At 39.1% G+C, this 21,253-nt stretch overlaps 1 protein-coding gene across 5 annotated transcripts in view; it reads right to left on the bottom strand.

Moving 5' to 3' along the window:
• The window catches only part of caskin1 (CASK interacting protein 1), a 120,374-nt gene that overhangs the window by 25,731 nt on the left and 73,390 nt on the right, over nucleotides 1-21,253 (bottom strand). For 4 of the 5 annotated variants that reach the window (XM_038693003.1, XM_038693009.1, XM_038693025.1 and 1 more), the window contains exons 3-11: nucleotides 20,955-21,052; nucleotides 20,265-20,410; nucleotides 16,706-16,801; nucleotides 16,469-16,599; nucleotides 12,337-12,445; nucleotides 9,771-9,879; nucleotides 9,385-9,479; nucleotides 7,927-8,044; nucleotides 3,505-3,750 (exon numbers count right to left, since the gene is read on the bottom strand). In XM_038693003.1, the coding sequence (XP_038548931.1) occupies nucleotides 3,505-3,750; nucleotides 7,927-8,044; nucleotides 9,385-9,479; nucleotides 9,771-9,879; nucleotides 12,337-12,445; nucleotides 16,469-16,599; nucleotides 16,706-16,801; nucleotides 20,265-20,410; nucleotides 20,955-21,052 (1,148 nt within the window). The remainder of the gene's footprint in view (nucleotides 1-3,504; nucleotides 3,751-7,926; nucleotides 8,045-9,384; nucleotides 9,480-9,770; nucleotides 9,880-12,336; nucleotides 12,446-16,468; nucleotides 16,600-16,705; nucleotides 16,802-20,264; nucleotides 20,411-20,954; nucleotides 21,053-21,253) is intronic. The other variant, XM_038693033.1, reaches the window with a different exon arrangement.

The following is a 21,253-nucleotide window of genomic DNA, read 5'->3' as shown; positions in this document are numbered from 1 at the left end:
GATAGTACGACTGCGTATTTGAATTCTTTTAAACTTAGGAAGCCGTGGGAGGGGGGTAATATGCTGAAAATTCACAATTTCAGAGAGAAAAAAAAGGACATTGCCTGAGGTTAAAGTGGTAATTTTACGCAATAAAACTCACAAATTTACGAGAAAATCTTTTTTTACTCTTAGCTGCTAAATGCTACACTATGTTCACTAGCTAGTCACTAACTTTGTCTGCCTGCTGCTTGGCGCTAGGTAAAGGAACGTAAAGGCCTTAAAACCAACAATTAGCTAAAAGAGGCTACAAAGCTTCAAAAAGGGGAATTGTGGAGTCTACTCATAACTCTCTATGGGTTCATCACTACAAGCAACGGCTCTTACATTACACAAAATATTGGTTAGTGCTGCTTTAATTAAATCTTTTAACAATCAACTTTTAATTATCCCTAAACTTGAGTTTGTTGCTACAATGAAACCACTTATAAAGACAAGAATAAAAATATTTTTACAAAAGATTTAGCACTTAGAATTACTTTTGTTTTTTTGTCAACTAGTTATTTCAATCTGATATTATGAAAAAAAAAGAGGTGCATATAAATCTTTACCAATCCACTCCATCATTTAAAATGTGGAGTAAATTTGCACTGCAACTGGCAATGCCACATACAGAATTTGTCCAATATACTAAATGCGCAAACTACCTCACTTAAAGACTCTCACTATGAACTGCTTTGGCAGATTACAGGCATTGTAATCGGGTTTATGTTTTCAGAAAACTAAGAGTAAAGTGGGGTTAATTAAATAAATTCCAAACCTACCCGCTAAAAAAGACAGAAATTGCAGAGGGGCCAGTAGGAGAGCAGGGTGATCGGGTAAAAGCGGATAAGGGAGGTTATTAAAAGGATAAGTTTCAAACTCACTTACACACCATACTTTCATTCTCACATACATGCTCACACACACATACACAGAAAAAATACAGCATATATATATAGATATATGAAAACATTTATATACCCATAGTACATAAATAAATCCATAACATGAATATCTGCGTATATACACATAAATGCCATAATGTACATACACATACATATATAATGCATCCATACGTGTGTGATTATATATGTAAGCCTTATTCAGAATGGGGCTGCTGTAGTGCATTTGGAGAGTGTCATAAACCATTATAACCATCTTAATAAGGGTTTATAAATGGTTTATATGTGTGACCAACAGTGCTCCAGAGAAACACACACATTAAAAAGTTCCATTTGTAATGTCGCAGCTCCTTCTTGTGGCCATTTTGCATCCCTCCAAGTGACCTCAAAGAACTATGCAGTCTGTTTTCAAAGACTTTGAACAGGCTTTGATTTGTTTCAACCAATGTACTAACCTGATGTAGTTATAAGTAGAAGCATTATATTCTTCTTTATTTGGGTGCTGCAATCCCATTTTTGGACTTAGTGTATGAAAGGAACATGTGTCTAAAGGGATGTATTCTCCTGGAGGAAACAAAATGGTGTTCCATTCACAGAGTAGAGAGTTTACAGTCAGTGAATACCTTACCTGCAAAACATCCTGGGTGATTTTTTCTAACAATGTATTTGTGTCTCTTACATAACACTCCACATTTTACATTGTATAACTTGCAAATCTTTGCATAGATAATTTCAGCATGTATTTAGCACATGGTGTTCAAGAATCCAAGACTGCACAAACGCAAAAGACTGTTACAAATGAATTAACATTATTCCAGATACCATTTAAAATATCACCCGTTAATGCCTTAAAAGCTTGTCTTTTGGAGCAACAGCTCCAAATAAGTCTCTGACAAACGTAACTGTCATCTAAATAACAACTCCAATCCAGAAAACAGCTGTATATTTTTACTCAAAAGTGATAACTTCCCTGAGACTCATTGTGTCGTTTCAAATTATGTTAAACTGTGATTCAGAGCATTCAGAACTGTTCTAGACTTATTCACCCATCCACAGCCTGGTACAGACCATTCCCCACCACCGCTCACACACACACATTGAGGGTATAAGTGCAAGGTGGGGAGAAAGTGGTGTTCAAATGATCAGACGTGACAAAAACACTCAGGACAGGGACGGAACAGGAAAACACGCTTGTCCACACAGTCTGGTCAGGGGTTATATATGATGTGTGTGTGCTTAAGAAACTAGAGGGGCTGTCTTTGTGGTTGGGACAGTGGTGATATACAGGGAAAGAGGAAAGAACGAAGAGGAAGAAGAAAAAAAAAACGAACTGCAACAAAACAAGGAACCAATACAATAAACTAAAGCACAAACCAACTCAGGTGAACAGAGGTCAGTAAATGGTGAGCTTTCCTCCCACTTGACATCTATTCTTCCTTAATAGCAAAGAAATTCTCAAAAGATTCCCCCTTGGGGTGGGTCAAAATGTCAGCACACACCACTGCATTAGCATTACTTTATCAACTTGTTGTCCTTCCTGCAGAGCTGTTTTCTTATTGGCAGAAGTGATAAAGCAGTGACCACACCTGCACAAGAGGGGCATGACTTGACATTTTTTACAAAGACATGTCTTCTTACAGAGCAAGCCATAAATACATTCAACTATAGTGCTGAGATGTTTTTTGTGGTTGATTTTGGCCCTGTGACGCCTCATTTATGCTGATTCACATGAGACTGACAGAAACATTAATTCAGTAGCCATGAAATTAAATAACTGGCATAATCTGGGGTCTAAAGGGTCAAAAAGACCAAAGTTATGACTTGGCCTTAAATTACATCTATATATTATTATATATTGTTAGCAGTGTTATTTCCATCAGTAAATATTAAATGGGTAAACTGGCACCTCTCTATTATTAACCCGCTTGTCTGGAGTAGGGCCTAACCTGATTTACACAGCCCAGGAAACCAAAATTGATAAACGGAGATGCATTAATAATACATATATGTTGCTAAGTGTTAATGAAAGTGTATTAAATTACATTTGGAATGTATCCAAATATGAAACACTTCAAATGACAATTGTAAATAGGGCCTTTCAAAACAAACGTTTATTCAAGTGACCTTTTGTGGGATACGTTTTGGTCATATGTTGTGTAACAACAGAGTGCAATGACCAAGAAATATATATATATTTCATCTTTTATCACATACTGCATGTCCAGTAAGCCCACATTAAAGATAGTGCCCTAAACACTTAAGACTCCAGTCTAAAATCTGACTCTGGCTCTCAGTAATGGAGATGACAACAGCGAAAACAGAAAAACAAAAGTTATACAGTATGAGCAACACAATTACATAAAATTACATAAATAATGATCCATAACAGAAAACGTCAATGGATGCCTTCTTAGAAGATTTAAAACACCAATTAAAATCTTACATGACCAATCAGAAATAGAGTTTTTATCCTAGCAGATACTTAATAATAAACACCAGAGGAAAGCATCCCTTGAAGCTTTAATAATAATAATAATAATAATAATAATAATAATATAATAATGAAAAAGGGGGTGTGTACCTGGGGCAGTGGGTGTGTCTCCCTGTGGGCTTGTCACGGGCGACTTGTTATAGCCAAAGGAAGTGAAAAGTGGAAGCAGTGGCTGATGGGAATGTGGTGGAGGAGGAGGCGGTGGAGGCAGGATATGGATCTGATGGAACGTGGTGTCGTTGCCGTTGACTACCGCGTTGGCAGGGGCAACCGTCGCCGGAGGAACCAGCGGTATCTTTTGAAACTGTTGAGTGCAAATGACTGTGCTGGCCAAACCTAGATTACACCCACCGTGACGACACACCGACACACACACAACCAGCCAACAGTGAACCACCGCCACGTTACAGACAAACGACAAAACAGAGAATTACACATAAGAAAAGGGGGGGAAAAAAGGAAAATTAAAAACAAAGGCCGAAGTTACAAAATTAAACAAAGAAAACAAAGGTGGTGAAGGCCGCAGCAGATGTTAAAGGCGGGAGGACAAAGAGAAGACAAGGACAAACCAATATGAAATGTATGGAAAGGTGAAGAGGGAAGTGATTGATGGTGAAAGTGGAGATGGTCTTAGTGATGTAGAAACATTAGCTGATGTTCTAGAGGGACCTTTTTACTCTTTGTAAATGTGTCCACGTGTGTGAATCTTTCAGTATTATTTTGTGACATAGAAAATAACATCTATTCAGTATGTTCTATGGAATGTCATCAGGTAATAGCAGACAACAATATGCTCATGGAACAGGATGTACACAGTATTTGATTTCTTATGCCATACATGTATATCCATTAGTCCTCTCTCAGTAGTTAAATGCCGCTGGTGGCTGTATAACTCATCAGATACATCCCCAAAATAGGATGTTTAGCTCAGCACTCCACACAAGTGTTGCAAATTCATATCAAAATGTCCTCTGTTTGAACATGCTAGTGTTTTGATTTATTAAAATGCTACTTTTACAAGTGGATGTGTAGCTCATATAACGTGAAATAGTGCACTTGGCAAACTAGCTAGCTATCCAGTGTGCTAATAACCTGTTGATTGTTTATAGTGTGTTGTGTCTGAGCAGAGTTTGGTGAACTGACTGTATAACTGACAAGTACATACTATAAATTATTCCTATCTTACACTAAACTGCAAAACCGAAATGGACGTAAGCCTCCTCCACGCAATATAACACAACGCACAGTGAAAAGGATTTTAAAGTAGCCGCAGCTGCTGCTGCTTCTACTGTGTTATCATCACTCCACACTCCTTGCTGTACTAAGCTTTGTGAATCATTGTCAGGAGTCACACAGTCAGAGTCATATAATATAATCAATTTTATGTGAGTTGGCTGCGTAAACTTTACTTACACAAATTAAAGCCAGGCTAGGCATTTTATTTCAAAAGCCTTTTTTGTTATATTTGTTGAAATTCTCTCTGACATCAACTCTCTGACACCAAAATGAAAAATAATCCGGTATCTGTAGCTGTCGCAGGACTTTAAGCATGGGTCAATCATTTAATTGAGTCTGAATGAAATTATGTCTACATGCCTGTCTACATGCGTGTCTGGGAGGGAGTGGGATTTTTTTTTTGTTGGATACTTCCTGTTAGTTTCTCCAATGTTACCTACACCTAGCTTTAAGTTAATGTTAGGTTAGGCTGGGTTTAGGTCCTTACTTGTTAAGCTTGCATAGATGAATGAGGTGAAGGTCTGTTACACTTTCTGCAAGAGCGACAGAATCTAAAAAACTGTGTTGGTGATGCTTTATAGCTATAGTGCATTCAAAATAGTTATGTTTCATGTTAGCAATGTCTACCATTGCCTTTAGAAATTGACATCACACAATTTTACTTCAGTGGGTTCCATTACTTAGCACTTGGCTGTGAAAGTGGGCCAACTTTTTGTCTTACTATAGCCTAAGGCATTCTAGCCACAGTTCTACACAAAAATAGTTATTATTAACTTGGCCTAGCCAAGATAGCTACTGAGGAAGCCCTGATCCACAAGCTGCTACATTGCACTACTCTAGCTTACTATATGTGCTCGAGAAAAATTTGTTGGTACATTAGCTAGTATGAAGAGTAAAAAGAAGGAGCAAGTGAGAGGTACACTACATGTAGAAGAGACTGACTGGGATGGAGGAAAAAAAGACTATTTAAAAATTTATGAAAAACAGTTGAGTAGGTGAAACCTCTTGCTAAAACAGGTGCTGTAGCCCCAAGAGTGTGTGTGGCTGTGCCCTGTTTTGTACTGTACCCACAGCTGCAATATAATTCACTGCATGTAAGGAGAGATCAACACTATCTTTTTTCCTTGATTTGGAGCTGGTTCCATAGTGCTAAATGGACCCTTACAGTATATAAATGACTCAAAGAAGAGAATAATGACCAGAAAAGGCAACTACATGAGAGAAGATCATGAGAAAAACAGAGGTGAGTGACAATTTTGTGATCACGAGGGATGAAGGCAGTTAGAAACAGAGAGACAGGCATAGACAAGTAGACAACACTACAGAGAGACAGACGGATGGACAAACAGAGATACCAGACCTACAGACAGACACCAATAGACCAATAGAGTTAAAAACATCTGAGCCTCTTTGTGACTGCGCAGTGATTCTTTGGGATGATGGGATATATGTGAATTTGCTCCATAAATCTCACCAGAGACTTAAAAAGCTCATTATGGCGATATAAAATCGAAAAATAAGGTTAAAAAAGTATTTGGGAGATTGACACATTGCCTGGTCAGCTTGCCTGTTAAGTAATGAAAAGACAGATATTACACAAAAATTATACCTGTAACCCTGGCAGATCTTTGACTTGGTTCACATACACCTTGTTGTAAGTTTACATGATAAGCAATTCGATGAATATTGTTAGCTTTCTTGCCGCAGGTTAGATAAGAAAATGGATAGCGCTCTCACATCTGTTTGGTTAGTATGATGCTACCTGCTAACAACAGCAGCAGATCAAGTTAGCTTAACGCAAACACTGGAAACAGGTGGAAATAGCTGGCCTGTGCGGTGTTTAACTCTTTAGAGGTGGTTGTTGTAAGATTTGGACAGAGCCTGGCTAACTGTTTCCTCTAGTCTCCAGTCTCTGTGCTAAGATAAGCTAACGGTTTGCTGGCGGCAGCTTCATATTTAGCTTACAGACATGAGAGCGGTGTCAGTCGTCCCATCTAAACCAATAAGCATGTTCCATAAAATGTTCACCTATCCGTTAAAGTCTGCTTTCTGTCTTATATGTTTATATTGAACTGGATAACTGGCAGGTATATTGTTATTCTCTTGAAGTATTTCCAAAATTAAAGCTAGCTACATTATTCATATTGAACTTTTACCAGTTGGTCTTTCTAATTCACATAATTTATTTTTTAAATTCTAGTCTAGCATAGTTAAAATGTGATAGTAGATGAAAGACAAAATGTGTAACAATGCACAAGACATCTACATAACCTCACCCACATAAAACTAGCTTGTACTCTACTCAATATAAATGTGATATATATAGCTTTAGTGAATGATGTAAATAAAAATTAAAAGATTTAAGCTACATTTAAGGCAACTTCAGGACAATTGTAAGGCCCAAATTGAATTTTATGTTTCAAATGATATGGTCATTTTTACGTATCTGCAGAACATGTAAGACAACCTGTTAACATTTTTTATAGCTACACATGTAAACACTCCATTTAACCATTCAGTTGTTTCCAGTGTTTGTGCTAAGCTAAGCTAACTGGCTGCTGGCAGTATAGTTTTATATTTACTGTGAAGACATGAGAGTGGTATCAATCATCTCATCTAATTCTAGGCAAGAAAAAAAATAAGTGAACTCTTATAATTCAACAGGTGATGCTGTGTCATCAAAGAGAACTAAAACACATTATCAGTCAGGGACATGTGGATGATGTAGGTGTCTATATTCTCATTACTTAACAGGCACTTTCACAATCAGGCTGAATTTCTAAAAACTTAGGTGGAGTTGTAGTATAGTTAAAAAATCTGGTAGAAGTACAACTAAATGGATCACAAACACTAAGCTTGGATTACACCTTCATTAATGCAGGGATGACAACTTGGTATTTGGTACCACTGTGCTGCTGTCCCAATCACAAGTGCCTTCTCTCACAGTGTGTGCGATGAAAGAGAAGAAATTCTCTGATTAGATTTTTAGTCTAACCTGTATTCATCCAGGGTAACTAATGAGATGGAAGGGTTAAATGCATTCCTCACAGGTTCATGACAAAGGCTACAAAATTATCCATTGGCTTAGTTTCACCTGTCTTCTTTTTCATCTTTTTTCTATCTATCTGCAAGTGCTTCTTCTGTGTTTAGTTCAAATGTGTGCAATATATTCCTACGACACTTGGCTGACACTTTATCCGGACAGTCAGCTTGGTCATGATTTAATAGCAGCAACACAACACTCTCACATACACACACATAGGAGCGCACACACACCTGTGCGCTTGCTGATGACCTCCACCATGGTGGAAGGGAAGTAGCCCACCCGGTCATTTCCTGTTCTGTTGTCATGGATACAGCCTTTCCAGCGTCCGTCAGGGTGCTGCTCCAAAACCTGTGATGTTTCCAACAGTAATATTGAGTTTCACAAACACATGAATAACATACAATTGGATAAATTGTAAAAAATAAAATAAACTGTTTCTGGAAAAAGCATAATTTGCATAATTTGCAAGAAAGTAACTGCAAAAAGTTACTGAAATGCTTCCAAAAAACTCAAGGAAACATCTTTTTTTGAAGTGAAATTCTTTTTTTCCCCTGTCATACAGAAATGCAAAACTGCATTTGGAGTTGTCTAAAAATCCCTTTGTCAGACAGCAGCAAAGCCTAATTGTTCATTCAAACCCTGAGGGAGGGAGCATAGGCCCTGCTTGGCTTCCTTATTACTGAAGTAAGTTCCCAAAGGCTGCAGAAATATTCATTAATATTCACGAGTGTGGGTGCCCTGCAATGTAGCAAGTGAATGCACGTTTCTGTAAAACATATTCGTAGTAAATGAGGCACACTGAAACCACTCATTCTTGCATATTCATTAGTAATCTCACCAAACTATGGAAATATACAGACAACAAAAGATTTGAGAGACCTGAAAACTAATTCTGAGGGCTAATCAGTCTGCCAGTCATTTAAGAGTGCATAGGCACGTTTAAGAGCAGATTCACATTTGAGTGTGCAATCCCGATCAAGCACGCACTTCTTTCCGAGTCTGCACTCTCGATTTTCTCCAGATGTTTTGGCTTCTGAGCACCTTAGATCGCAAGAAGTAACTTGCTAAACATTTCTGACAATCAAGCTACAACAGGACACAATTCAGATAGAATTTCACATCTCTCCACACTTAATTTTGCATATGATACTGCTCCAGTTATAAAACAGTGGCGCACAACCAACAGCTCCCTCTAGGGACCAGAATGAGGAGTGGCAGGGCTGTGCCTTATCCAAATGAGGTCATGTCTGCCTCTACTCCTTCATCACATGTTGCATGCAGGTGTGAGCAGTTTAATCGAGAAGAGATTTGAACAATATTTTTGGGGCTTCCAGAGGAAAAACTACACAGTGTTTCATAAAAAGGCAAAGATTAGAAAACAAAATTATAAAATATATAACCATAACTCTTTGTTGCAAATTTAGGATTCTTTTCATTATTTTAGACTACAGTAACAACACCTTCTTAATGAATGAAATTAACTAACAAACTAAAAGAAATGTAAAAGCCTCAAACCTCACTACAGTTAACAATCAGAGCTTGGTTAACATCACTTTGAGCTTTGATGGCAAAAAAAAATGCTCGGTTTGTATGTCTGTCCATATGAATAATGAATCTGTTTTTGTGTGTTGACATTGAGAATGGCCATTTTGTGTGTGTGTGTGTGTGTGTGTGTGTGTGTGTGTTACCGTAATGACGTCTCCTGCTTTGATGTTGAGGCTGGTCAGGTCGTAGTTGTTGCAGTAATCCTTCAGAGCCCGAACTTGAAGTGCCGCTGACGCATCTGAGAGACAGTAAATCATACTGTACGTTACAGTAAATGTGCATTATTCTCCATGTGCAATAATACATTTCAACACAACATTACCTCATCATCATGGTATCTTCCCCATTAAGATAATACACACACACATTTCATATTTTGTCTGTTTGGGAAGCATCACTTAGTAGTTTGACATTTTGGGAGATACCCTTCATTCGTTATCTTGCTCTTTTTCCTCTTACAAGAGGATACATCCTTTCAAGCTTGACTCCTCTACCTCCTCCCCTCCCTTCATCCATCCACCCTTCCTACCCCTCAGCAGCTGTTTGATCTCTCTGCTGGCTTGTGTTGCAGTGAACTGGTAGACGATGTCCAGCGCAGTCTGGCTGTAGGTGTTTCTCACCGTGGCGTTGATACCACTCTGTAGAGGAGAGGAGAAGATTGGCATGTTGACTATTTCATTTTATTTTTGTATTACGCAGACACAGCAGGAAAACGTGAAGTGAAAACAGACAAGAGGGTTTATTATTCTGTTATTGTTTGTATCAAAAACCAAACTTTCCTTTGTTATAATATCTTACTAATTATTACATGGTATCATATGTTCCTGTTTGTACAAGAAAAATCAAAACACACAGTATCCATTTACTTAAAATGCATAAATTAGTCTCTTCATACTAATTAAACTCATTAGTTGTGTAATAATTTACCATCATGATGTCTACAGACATCATGCGTGATCCCTGCAGCTGCTCTACCAATCCCAACAACCTCTTATTTTTAAACTTAAACAGGCAAAAGCTGAGGAGCAATATCACATTCAAATCTTTTGAATCAAAAGTAGGCCGAAGAACAAAGATGAAACAGTCTGAAGAGGCTTCGGGGCAAAAACTCATAACCTTTCACAGCCTGGGGTCTAAATGACAATGTTAGTTTGTCATGCAGGAACACACACGGTCATTAAAACATATTGCCTCTCTTGTTTTCATGAACCCCTGTGGCATTTTGATGTCACCAGCACAAAGGAGTAATTACCACCATCTTTTTTTTGCATTGCGCTTTTGCACCATTTTTCATAACTGTGCCTCAACTTCCTCACATGGGGATGAAGGGATTTTCCAAACCCTTTCATAAATAGGCAACAGACCTCAGACCCCCACTACATTTAACGGATTTAACACTTCCCAAGGAACCCTATAACATTATAGTCACAATGATGAGACTGTCTGTTACAATAGGAAGGATCAAACAGGGTCTTTCAATGACTTACGTACTGGGTACAACTTACGTAAAAATCTAGTCATAGAAACAAGTCAGTCTTTTCCAGGATTTTACATATTGTCATTCTTTACACTTAATGTAAAGTTTATTTAATTAACAATTACAGTCCATTTGGTGGCTTTCTTGCTAGCAGTAACAAGTAGCAAGTATCTTAAAGATTAAAAAGACTGTGCTTTTGAATAAATATTAGTAACTGATGTGGTTTTTCCACAAATGAAGTTCAATTATCTAGCTCAAAATTCTTAAAATGTATTTGATAATCCCTTTGCAATATGAAAAAAGTTTGAAAAACAAACCTAAAAAATGTCCCTTTTGCCAGAGCAAACCAGATTTGGTTTAGGCCTTAAGGAATTTAATTTGAATTGATGGTCGTTGTCTGGTTTTCCCAAATACTTTTCCAATTTTCCACAGTTACCTTCAGGCCCAGTTTCCTCTCCCACTCACAGAGCAGTCAAGTCATTTTGGCTGTTCAGTATTCTATTGCAGTCATAGATGTTTGTTATCTTTAATCCTATATACACCTCAGTGATGGAAGAAGTACTCACTACAGATAAAAAGCATTAATTTAAAATTCTACTTTGTTGCTATATTATCTTTTTATTATTTTTAGATTTTTAATACTGATAAATCATTGTGTAAGTACCATTTAACTGTTGTAGCTGGGGGTCAGGGCCTTCCAAAGAGTCACAAGATAAATCTCAAAGGTTGTTAGATGATTAATGGGAGAGGAAAAAAGAGAAAAAGATCAGCTCTGCTGCTCAAATTTGTATCATGTTTTAGAATATTTTCTCTATGCTTTTTTTGTGACATATTAGAGACTCTTTGGGCCTTGAACCATTATTTCAATGAAACAGTATATTATGTAAAGTTAACAGTGCGTAACAGTACATATGCAAAGGAAAACGGTTGAACTGCAAACTCATAGACATCTGAAAAATGATAAGAAGCCTGATTGGTTATGGTGGTCACGAGCAAAAAAGGTTGTGAACCACTGGTTTAATCTTTATGCATTTTATTTATTAATGTATTTTCTAAGATTATCAGATGTGTTTATCTAGTGGAGTAAAAAGTAGAACATTCCCTTCTGAAATTAAGTGCAGTTGATGTATAAAGTATTTGATTGTAAACTACTTACTCAACAGTAACTCAACAATGTACTTAAGTATAGCACGTGAGTCAAAGTACTTAATTTCCCTCTGCCAAGAATCAGAAATACAAATTATAGTTGTCTTTCTTTTGCTGGTTAACCATTTTGCACTGCAGGGATTTGTGATGTAACTTGAATAACCCTTTACATTTGTCTTTGGTATGGAAAACATCTTCCACAGTTTACTCGTCCATTACAGAAAACAGAAAATCTATTTGTTTTATTGTAATTTTATGTAAATAGAAAAACCCTCCCCTTTTTATGTCACAACAAGTGTTACTGTCACAGATATTTTACAGTAGTGGAGGCAGTTAAATTCAAGGGAGGATTCATCCTTGTAGTGTTCATACGCCTTATGCTGGACAGTCGTTATGAGATTGTAATTGTCCTTTAAGTGAGCTCAAACCTGGTTTGGCAGTTCTAGAAAGTTTTCAGTAAAGTTCCACTTACGTCCAGCAGGAGTCTCACTGCCTCAGTCTTTCCACATAGGGCAGCTTCATGCAGGGCAGTGCCCGCTTTGGTCTGTCTGTTGATGTCGATACCCGCCTGGATCAACAGTCTGACAGCAGAAGAAGGGGAAAGTGAGTAAGGAAAGGAAGTGGGAAGAGTAGTGGGAGATGACAGAGCGGGGGGTGGGGTGGGGGGATGAAATTCAGAGGGAAAACAGTGTGAAGAATTGCAAAGGAGAGAGTATGAGGAGGTGCGAGGGTGAGAAAGTCAAGAGAGGTGTGAAAAGAAATACAGATGGAGACATGCAAGGAAGCAGAGAGAAGAGGAGTTGAATGAGGTGGGGTTGAGTAGGAGATGCAGAAAAGCGAGGAAAAAGAGAAAAAACATCTTTAACATGAAACACCAACGCAACTTACTAGACAAAAATGACCTGAGAAAGAGAGAATAATAAAGTGAAACCGTGGTATACTGCACCTGATTTAAAGGATTAGGCCGCCATTCATCTATATTTCTCTTATTATCAACAAATCTCATGACATGAACACTCTGACTTCTCTACCGCTCTGCGATTACCAGCCCCAAGTCCAATGTTCATCCAGAAAGCGCTCAGTCATTTCCCCAAACAGCTGAGCAATTTTAGCTTTTAGCAAATGCTATTCAAGCAGGTACAAATAGTGCATATACTGGGGACTACTTTCAGCTGCGGATTAACACATTTGGTGAGTTAGTGAGTATTCACAAAACCAACACGGTGTATATACAGGCTCGAGTCAAAGTGTTCATCATAATTAAGTAATGATGCCTTCCTACTTCTGCACTTACATCTCATCTCAATGAGACCCTTAATTAGATTGAAATGATTGTGCTACAGAGTGAACACACAACCCTCCGATTAAAAGGCCGCACACTGCTGACTAAGCTTACCGGTCTCTCCAACTAACACAGCATTAATAACACTAAAACAACATGACAATGGCAGAGTTACTGCTAGATATTCAGCGAGTCCTTAGTGTTATAGAATATTCTTAGGGGCCTTAATTGATGTAACAGGGAAAGGTAAGACAGGTCTAGCTTGGAGACATTAGCTGACACCAAGTTCACTGACCTTCCTCTCTAGTTATTTCTCCCATGTAACTGTGCTCGTTAGGGAGACAACAGTTAAACTAATAAGGTAGAGACAGTAGCTCAGGAGTCAGGCTAGGAGATGTCACTGTTCTCTGGGAATCTAACAAGGTTGAGTCTTACGAGAATGTTTACAAGAATTTACTGGCTCCACAGATTAGATTACAACTCATGGATAGTAATAGATTCCAATATGACGAAGCATCGGAGTCTAAACATCAGATAGATTTGTTGTTCTTGATTAAGGCCAGCTAGAAATGACCTAATAGGGAAATCTACAGGCAGTAGGGGGAAGACAGAAACATAAAAGGGACCAAAAGATGTTATCCTTCAGATTTGGTGTTGGCATTTGATGTGTTCACGTGTTGTTTGCTGGCACTGTATCTCCTCAGCCGGGCGCAATAAACCATGCTATGTTAAGTCATCAGTCTCCCAAACTTCTTCACACCTGAACCTGCCTCACAATAATTCTTCAACACTTCAGCACAAACAATTAAACTCTTTCAACTCTGTTTCAACACATCATTTCTAACATATATCAAACCTGCATAATGACAATAACTCCATTTCGACAATTCACTACCACATTGGAGCCCATAAGCCTGCTGCAGAGCGGTTCTCTAGTATATTTATTAATTCTGAACGTGTTGCATGTTCAAATTTCACCAAACTTGACACTGCACTCCCTTTGCTCTGCAGCAACAAACCCGCCACGTTTGAAGTCGACTGGATGAATGGTTCCTGACATAATCAAAATACAAACACACCCACATACACACACAGATTCCCCTTTTAGAGATTAGAGATATGTCTTTTCTGGCCTTCATCATAAAATAATCAGCTTATAATATATAAATATTGTGAAAACACTATTTATATCATCACATTTCAGACTCACTCCATTGTCTGAAAATAGAAAAACATCAAATGAACGTCTATACTGTGAAACGGCTGCGTTAAAACACCTGCCCTTCTCCCTCACTCCAACACTAGTTTTGCTGTGTGTGTGTGTGTGTGTGTGTGTGTGTGTGTGTGTGCGTGTGTGAGAAGACAAAGTTGAATACCAACATTCATATACATTCACAAGTGAATTTCACGCCTCAGAAATGTGAGCTGCTCCGTCAAAAACAGCCCTGAAGTACAAAGATAGTAATAATGGGGAAAGGTTTAAGTAAAAAGGAGAAGAAAACTGTCCCATTTTCCAACTTCCTTGATGTTGTCTTTAAAATCATCAAAGTCCACCACTCCAACATTAGTTGTAGTTCATTAGTAGTTACATTTTTGAGGAGGTGCACATCGGCTACGGCTTAACCTACAACATAGTTTTGTTGGCTAAGTGCAAAGCCTCTATAGCTTTGGTGTCATTTCTTAATGTACATCTATAAATCAAGTTTCAAGTAGGCCGTCCAGCCAAATTCAAGGGGCTTTAATCAGGGAGAGTTACCAAGAAGCCAATGGCCATTTTAACAAAACTTTAGAAATTGCAGAACCTGTCGAAAGGACAACTATCTCACAAGCACCCCATTAGTCAGGCCCTTATGGTCGAGTGGCTGTGGAAGCTAACTCCTGAGTAAAAGGCATATGACGTTTGCCAAAAGCCACGTAAATTACTCTCTGAGCTTGAGGCAAGTGAAGTTTATTTGTAAAGCACATTTCAACAAGGCAATTTAATTAGATTTATGTGCATAAAAGGCATTCAGACAAAATGTAAAAGCAACATATGGCAAGAACAAAAACACATTTAAATCCAATTAAAGAGTTAAATAGAGGAGAGTAACAGTTGCAGTGCAGTGTGAGATATTAATCGAAAGCCTCAAATTAGATTTGAGGAAAAACATTCTGAACTTCCTAACATGTAAAGGTAAGATGTTGACCATGGTTAACATTAAACATCAGCATGTTCACATTGTCATTGTGAGCATGTCAGCATGGTTTTTTAGCTCAAAGCACAGATAAAGTGCAGCCTTCCAGAGCTGCTAGCACGGTTGTAGAGGACTGAGATGCTTGACTGTGGGGTCTGTTCATTGCTGGTTTTTTAATGGGATTTGTTGACAGTTAGTGTAGAATATCATCAGCCGTATACTTTAACTGACAGGGCCACAGATAAGGACGTTGAAAGAAAACAAAGCTGTGAAACACACATTTAATTTTCCTCTAACTTCTACCGAATTACAGTCAGAGTCTGCATGTGTGCATGTTTAGGGAGTGTGAGACTTTCACAGACTGCTGGCCATGCTTAATGAGCATCATTTATCAGTGTCACTTCTAGAGAGGCACGCTCTGCTCTATCAGCTCTGACAGGCTTTATTCTCACTTTGTCTCTCTCTGTTTTGAACCTCTCGCTTTCTCTCTGTTTATTTTTCCACCCCTCTCTCTCCTCTTCTCTCTTATCATCCCTCGGCCGCAATCTGCTCCCATCTCTTAGTGTCTCTCTCCTTCGCTCCGCCTCCCTGTCTGCGTCTGCCAGGCGAGCAAACTTCTGCACCACACACACACACACACACACACACACACATATGCTAGCCCTGGGTTACTTAAAAGTGGCTGGGAGTGATGAGAGGAAATATAGACTTTGTGGTGTGTGTTTATTTGCAGCGGGGCACCATTCTGCTGGGATCTTTCATCCCGACGCTCTTTTGCTGAATGCTGACATCACCACTGCAACAAAAGTCACTTTGCCATGATGCTCTTTTGGCAAAACATAAACAAAAATTAGACGCACATCCTCGTCGAGATGAGATTATAATGACATGACATTTAGAGTGCCATGCAGTTCTGCAGTAATCACATCAACTCAGTCTCCAAAATATATTTAGGAGTATCTAACTGATGTATCAACTGTTTGTTGCATTATTATTATTTTATTATTTTTCCTTCAGCTAATTAGATCATATTGTTACCCTGTTGTTATGTACAAGTTTTCTCAGCAAGCTCAGGAAAACATTTAAACCCAGTGATTCATTAAAAGTTCTGTGTGGATGGATCTGTTTGTAGAAGGGTGTGTGTGTACCTGATGATGTCTATGTGTCCGTTCTTGGCGGCCAGGTGGAGAGGAGACGTCCCATTGGGGTCGGTGGTGTCTCCTTTTTTGGGCTCCAGCAAAGCAGCACACATGTTACTGGACAGCAACAACTGGACCACCTACACACACATATACATGGAACACAAGAAAAGCATTTGGTCACTTCTGTAAATTGTCTTCAGTTGCTGCTGTTTTTGAATAATTACTAAAACCACAGGTTCTTACCCCAACTCTGCCGAACTCACAGGCCAGGTCCAGAGGTGTTTTCCCAGCGTTATCCACAATACATGGGTTGGACTGATGCTGCAGCAGCATCTCCGACTGGAGACAGGAAACACACACAGGCAAAAAAAAAAAAAAAAGTTTGAGGTAGAGCACACCCTGGAAATGTCTATCATAAGATAAACAACCATTCACACTCGCACCTACATGCTGTTCAGAATCACCAATTAACCTTCAACCCTAACCAATCATGGCTTATCAACCACTTCTTGGCCGAGCGATGTAGAGCCAAAGTTATGACGTCCCATCGGCACTAACCCCCGTTCTACTAAAAAAAACTACAGGCACAGCAGCACAGGTACTTCCTCATAATTTGGTTTCATTTATACCCCTAAAACTCACTAACCATTGAACGATTTGATTGAAAATCTAGCAGCAGAGTGTAAGGTTCTTCATTGGATTTGAGGAAGTTAACTCTTCAGCACCCCAAATGTTATCTGAGATAGTTTGCCAGAGATATAGTCTGTCTTGCTTGTCCAAGCTTGCTGCCAGTAAAGGATCAAAATAACGGCCTGATCTGAAAATTTTTCCCTATTAACTTACAATACTAGCACTACATGAAAAATGTTTTTTTTATTTCCATGCATCGTCATCAGCAAGAGGCAGCGGTCCATCAGGACCAAAACCTCTCGCCACTAAAACAGCTTCAAATAATACAAATGTGTCTGCACATGTAAATCTACGTGTAGCACCTCACCACCAAAGCAAATTCCTTTGTAAAACACCACTTGGCAATAAAGCTCCTTCTGATTCTGCTTCTGATTCTGACCTTGTGAAGATGCTCACTTTTTGCCAGAGACGTAGCTTTAGCCTCAGTCTTTCAGCAGATTTCTGATACTATAGGCTATGTAGCATATTTAATACCCCTATTTACAAGATTAAACTAGTCAGCTGGAGATGGTGTTTTCAACAAACTAATGGAGCTCACGTTAGCTTAATTAGCTAGCTTGATACAATTGATAAAATCTGTTAGTGTTAGTCATCATTTCAGCCCACAGAAATAACCACGGTCACCAGCTAAATATAAGAAGCCTGTTAAAATGCAAATGTGCTGTGTGAGAATGGAAAGCTTAACAGCCCCACCCCTAACCCCTAACCCTAACTAACAGGGATGGGGGCATAGTAAACAGCTAACATGCATTTCTCTGGACTTGAGGGCACGACGAAGAAACCCACACCGGGGATACAAACGCCCCACAGAAAGGGCCCAGCCATCAGGCAGGTTTGAACCCACAACAACCCTTGTTGCTGTGAGGCAACTGAGCGAACCACTGCCGCACATGTTCAAAAAATTGCAAGGGTAAAAAGACACAATTATGCAATGCATACACAAGCACAAACAGTTACAAAGACACACACAATCCATGAAACACACATGCTTACTCAGAAAACATGTCACGCTGTGTTAATAATGATGTCCTCAAAAAAGCCGGGCTGAGCAGACAAACACAAATGCTTGAATATTTATGTTTGATCAGGTCTTTTTAACATTATTGTACAATAATTCAGAACACCGATACAATGTTTTGTAAGCCTGTTGTAATGTTAAATACGTACTTTTCGCTTGTGTTTGCTGAGAAAAAAAATCACAATATGGTAAAGACTCAGAGTTAAAGAGAGTCATCTCAGTAGGCACGGCAGATTGTCCCTAAAAAAATGACCTTAGGGGAGCACTGTGACATCAAGTGAAAGGAAAGGGTTGGTTAAAGTGGTGGAATATTCTCTGACGGGGGGGGATGAGGAATTAGTTCATAGTGCTTTCAGTTTTCTATTGAACCTTCAAAATGGAACAAATCAGGAGAATACGCCAAATTAGATTCCCTCTTCTCAGACAAAAACATTGTCTCGTCATCCTTGTTCTAACGCAAATGTCTCTGAAATCGTCTCTGTGCCTTGCGTTTGCCTTGCTGGATGTTAAATGATTCATTTTTTAATCTACGGTCCGTTTCAGCTTTTGTAATTCTTTATTTATTTGCCCTTGGACACTGGGAGCCGCTGTGGATTAGAGCTTCAGCCCCAGTTTGTTACCCTGTATAAATCATGGTTATTTAATCAAATAGAAGCAGTGGTTCCTTAGTTTCCAGCCTGTAAATGCTGAGCGCTGCTCTCCTCCAGGGTATGTCAGCTGCTGTAGTGAGTCTGCTATATTTCATTGTTGTTGCTTTGGCGAGCCTGCAGAAGCAATGCAGTGTTTACAGCAGATTTTCTTTTCGTAGAGCCCTGAAGATGGAATTTTCTTTAGCTGCTGTGTTTTATTTTGTTTCTTTACTCATCTTTCATGTATACTTTTTCACAGTTTTGACACAGGATATCACAGAAAATGGGCACTTCATGGTAGTGGCCATTGCACTGCAGTATTGCCTACAGTAGATGAATGTAATATGCTGGTGATATTACAGATGGATAAGAACAAGACATTATATACATAAATGTTTAAGTAAAGGTTAGCCTGATTCCAAATCTATTCAAATTCAAATACGGCTGCTGTTATGCCAGGCCTTTTTCACTGCAGACATTTAGACTTGTCACAGCAGGTAAAACACAGATGTAATAATACTGGTGACTGCTTTTAGGCAAAGTAAGTGAAAACACCTACATGGGTGGACTACAGGTGTGTAGGAGCATTAAGAATGGTGATGTCATCCTCTTACATAGCTATGTAGCTATGTAGCTACATTTACAAAAAATAGCGACAGGGAAAAGTGTGGATTAACTTGTGGTACGTCCACACCGAGCTCAAATCAGTATGTGTCTCTATCAGTGTGAAAATCTTTAAGTCAGCTGTTCCTTTTTGTGTCAACTGAAAATGAGGAAACATGAACATGATGTCAGTGGAGTGGAGAAAAATTTGAAGATTCTGAAGCTATGGTAACCTTATAATAACGGGTGTGAACGCTGACATATTAGCACCTTTTAAAATAACGTGGCGAACATGTAAGCAAACAGTTGTCTATTTACACATCCGGCAGACATGGAGAAAAATTAGCATTCATTTGGAGTCGTGTTTCTGGCAACATGACAAATGTAAGTGAGATAAACACTCTTTTTTAGCTCCGTTTTTGGTCTCCACCATCTCTTGAGGGAAGACTCGGTCAAACTGAACAAAAACAGTAAAGTTGTCAGGCCAGAATACCAAAACAATGAGCCGAAAGTTGCTTTAAAAGCTCTGTAAAACCGAGAGGAACAGCAGAGGTGATAATTCTATGTGGGTACGTGACTATGAGTGACCCCTTTCACATTACATTATTGTCATCATATCCATTGTTATGATTAAACCTTTGATTATAGATACTTTAAAGTTAAAGACGCTAAAGACAATAAATTCTTTTAGCCTCTGTGACAGCCCATGCTGCTATTTCAGATCTAAAGGATGCTAAAATACATACACAGTATAAATACTAATTGATGCCTCTGCGATGTGAATCACGTGTAGTTAGTACATAAAAAACCTCCCTTCACCTCCACTTTGAGCTCTGTTTCTGGAGGCATCGGTATCACTCACCACATCATAGTGGCCGTGCTGCGCTGACAGGTGGAGAGGAATCTGTCCTTCATCTGATTGGCCGTTGACAGATGAACCGGATTTCAGCAGCATCTTCATAGGCTCTGCCTTCCCCTGCCAGGCTGCGTAGTGCAGCGGCCTCATACCTGCACACACAGAAAAACACACATTCACAGTGTGAACACACAGGCCATACTGATCACACACATATACAGAATTAATATATAGCTTAAATGTTTGAATTCAATGTTCTCACCCTGGTGTTATTATTGTTATTAGCATATACACACAGGTCTGAAATACACACACATGCACATGCAACAACACACGGAGAGATGTCATGGGGAGTGATGGGGATGCCACTGCGGCGCCCCGAGCAGTTGGGGGTTCAGGGTCCTGCTTAAGGTCACCTTTGGCAGTGCCCATGAGGTGAACTGGCACCTCTCCAGCTACTAGTCCACAACTCTGGTACGAGCTGGATTCAAACTGGCGACCCTCTGGTTCCCAGCCGCCCCAATGAAAGATGTATGGTGTTATTGATCGTTGAGTATTTATGTGGAAGCGGGTGACAGTATTTTCTGTAGGTGCAAAGCTCACTTAAAGAAAGCGTATATATATAATGTATATGTTTTTCTGCGTTTATGTGTTGATGTGTTTATGCGTGTGTGTGTGTGTGTGTATCCCCCTCACCTTTCTGGTCTCTGATGTCGACAGCAGCCTGTGACTCCAGTAGCAGAGTGATGAGCTCCAGGTTCCCATTGAGCGCCGCATGATGCAGTGGAGAAAACCTACAGCACACACACACACACACACAAACACACACACATCATGGTTACATTTGTGAATGAAACTTATTTTCCAGCTCATTACCTCGTCCTTTATATTTATGTAATCTGTATGACAGACACCAATTTCATTGTTGTTAAGGTATTTCAACCAATCAACAACATGTAACAACCATGTAAAAACTAAAACCACACGCAGGCATA

Source organism: Micropterus salmoides, unplaced genomic scaffold, assembly GCF_014851395.1.
Source record: "Micropterus salmoides isolate LMB-PRFRI ecotype aquatic unplaced genomic scaffold, ASM1485139v1 Ms_hic_scaffold_10, whole genome shotgun sequence".
In the NCBI taxonomy this organism is placed as follows: Eukaryota; Metazoa; Chordata; class Actinopteri; order Centrarchiformes; family Centrarchidae; genus Micropterus; species Micropterus salmoides.
Note: the sequence above shows the minus strand (reverse complement) of the source record. Positions and strands in the feature narration are given on the sequence as shown.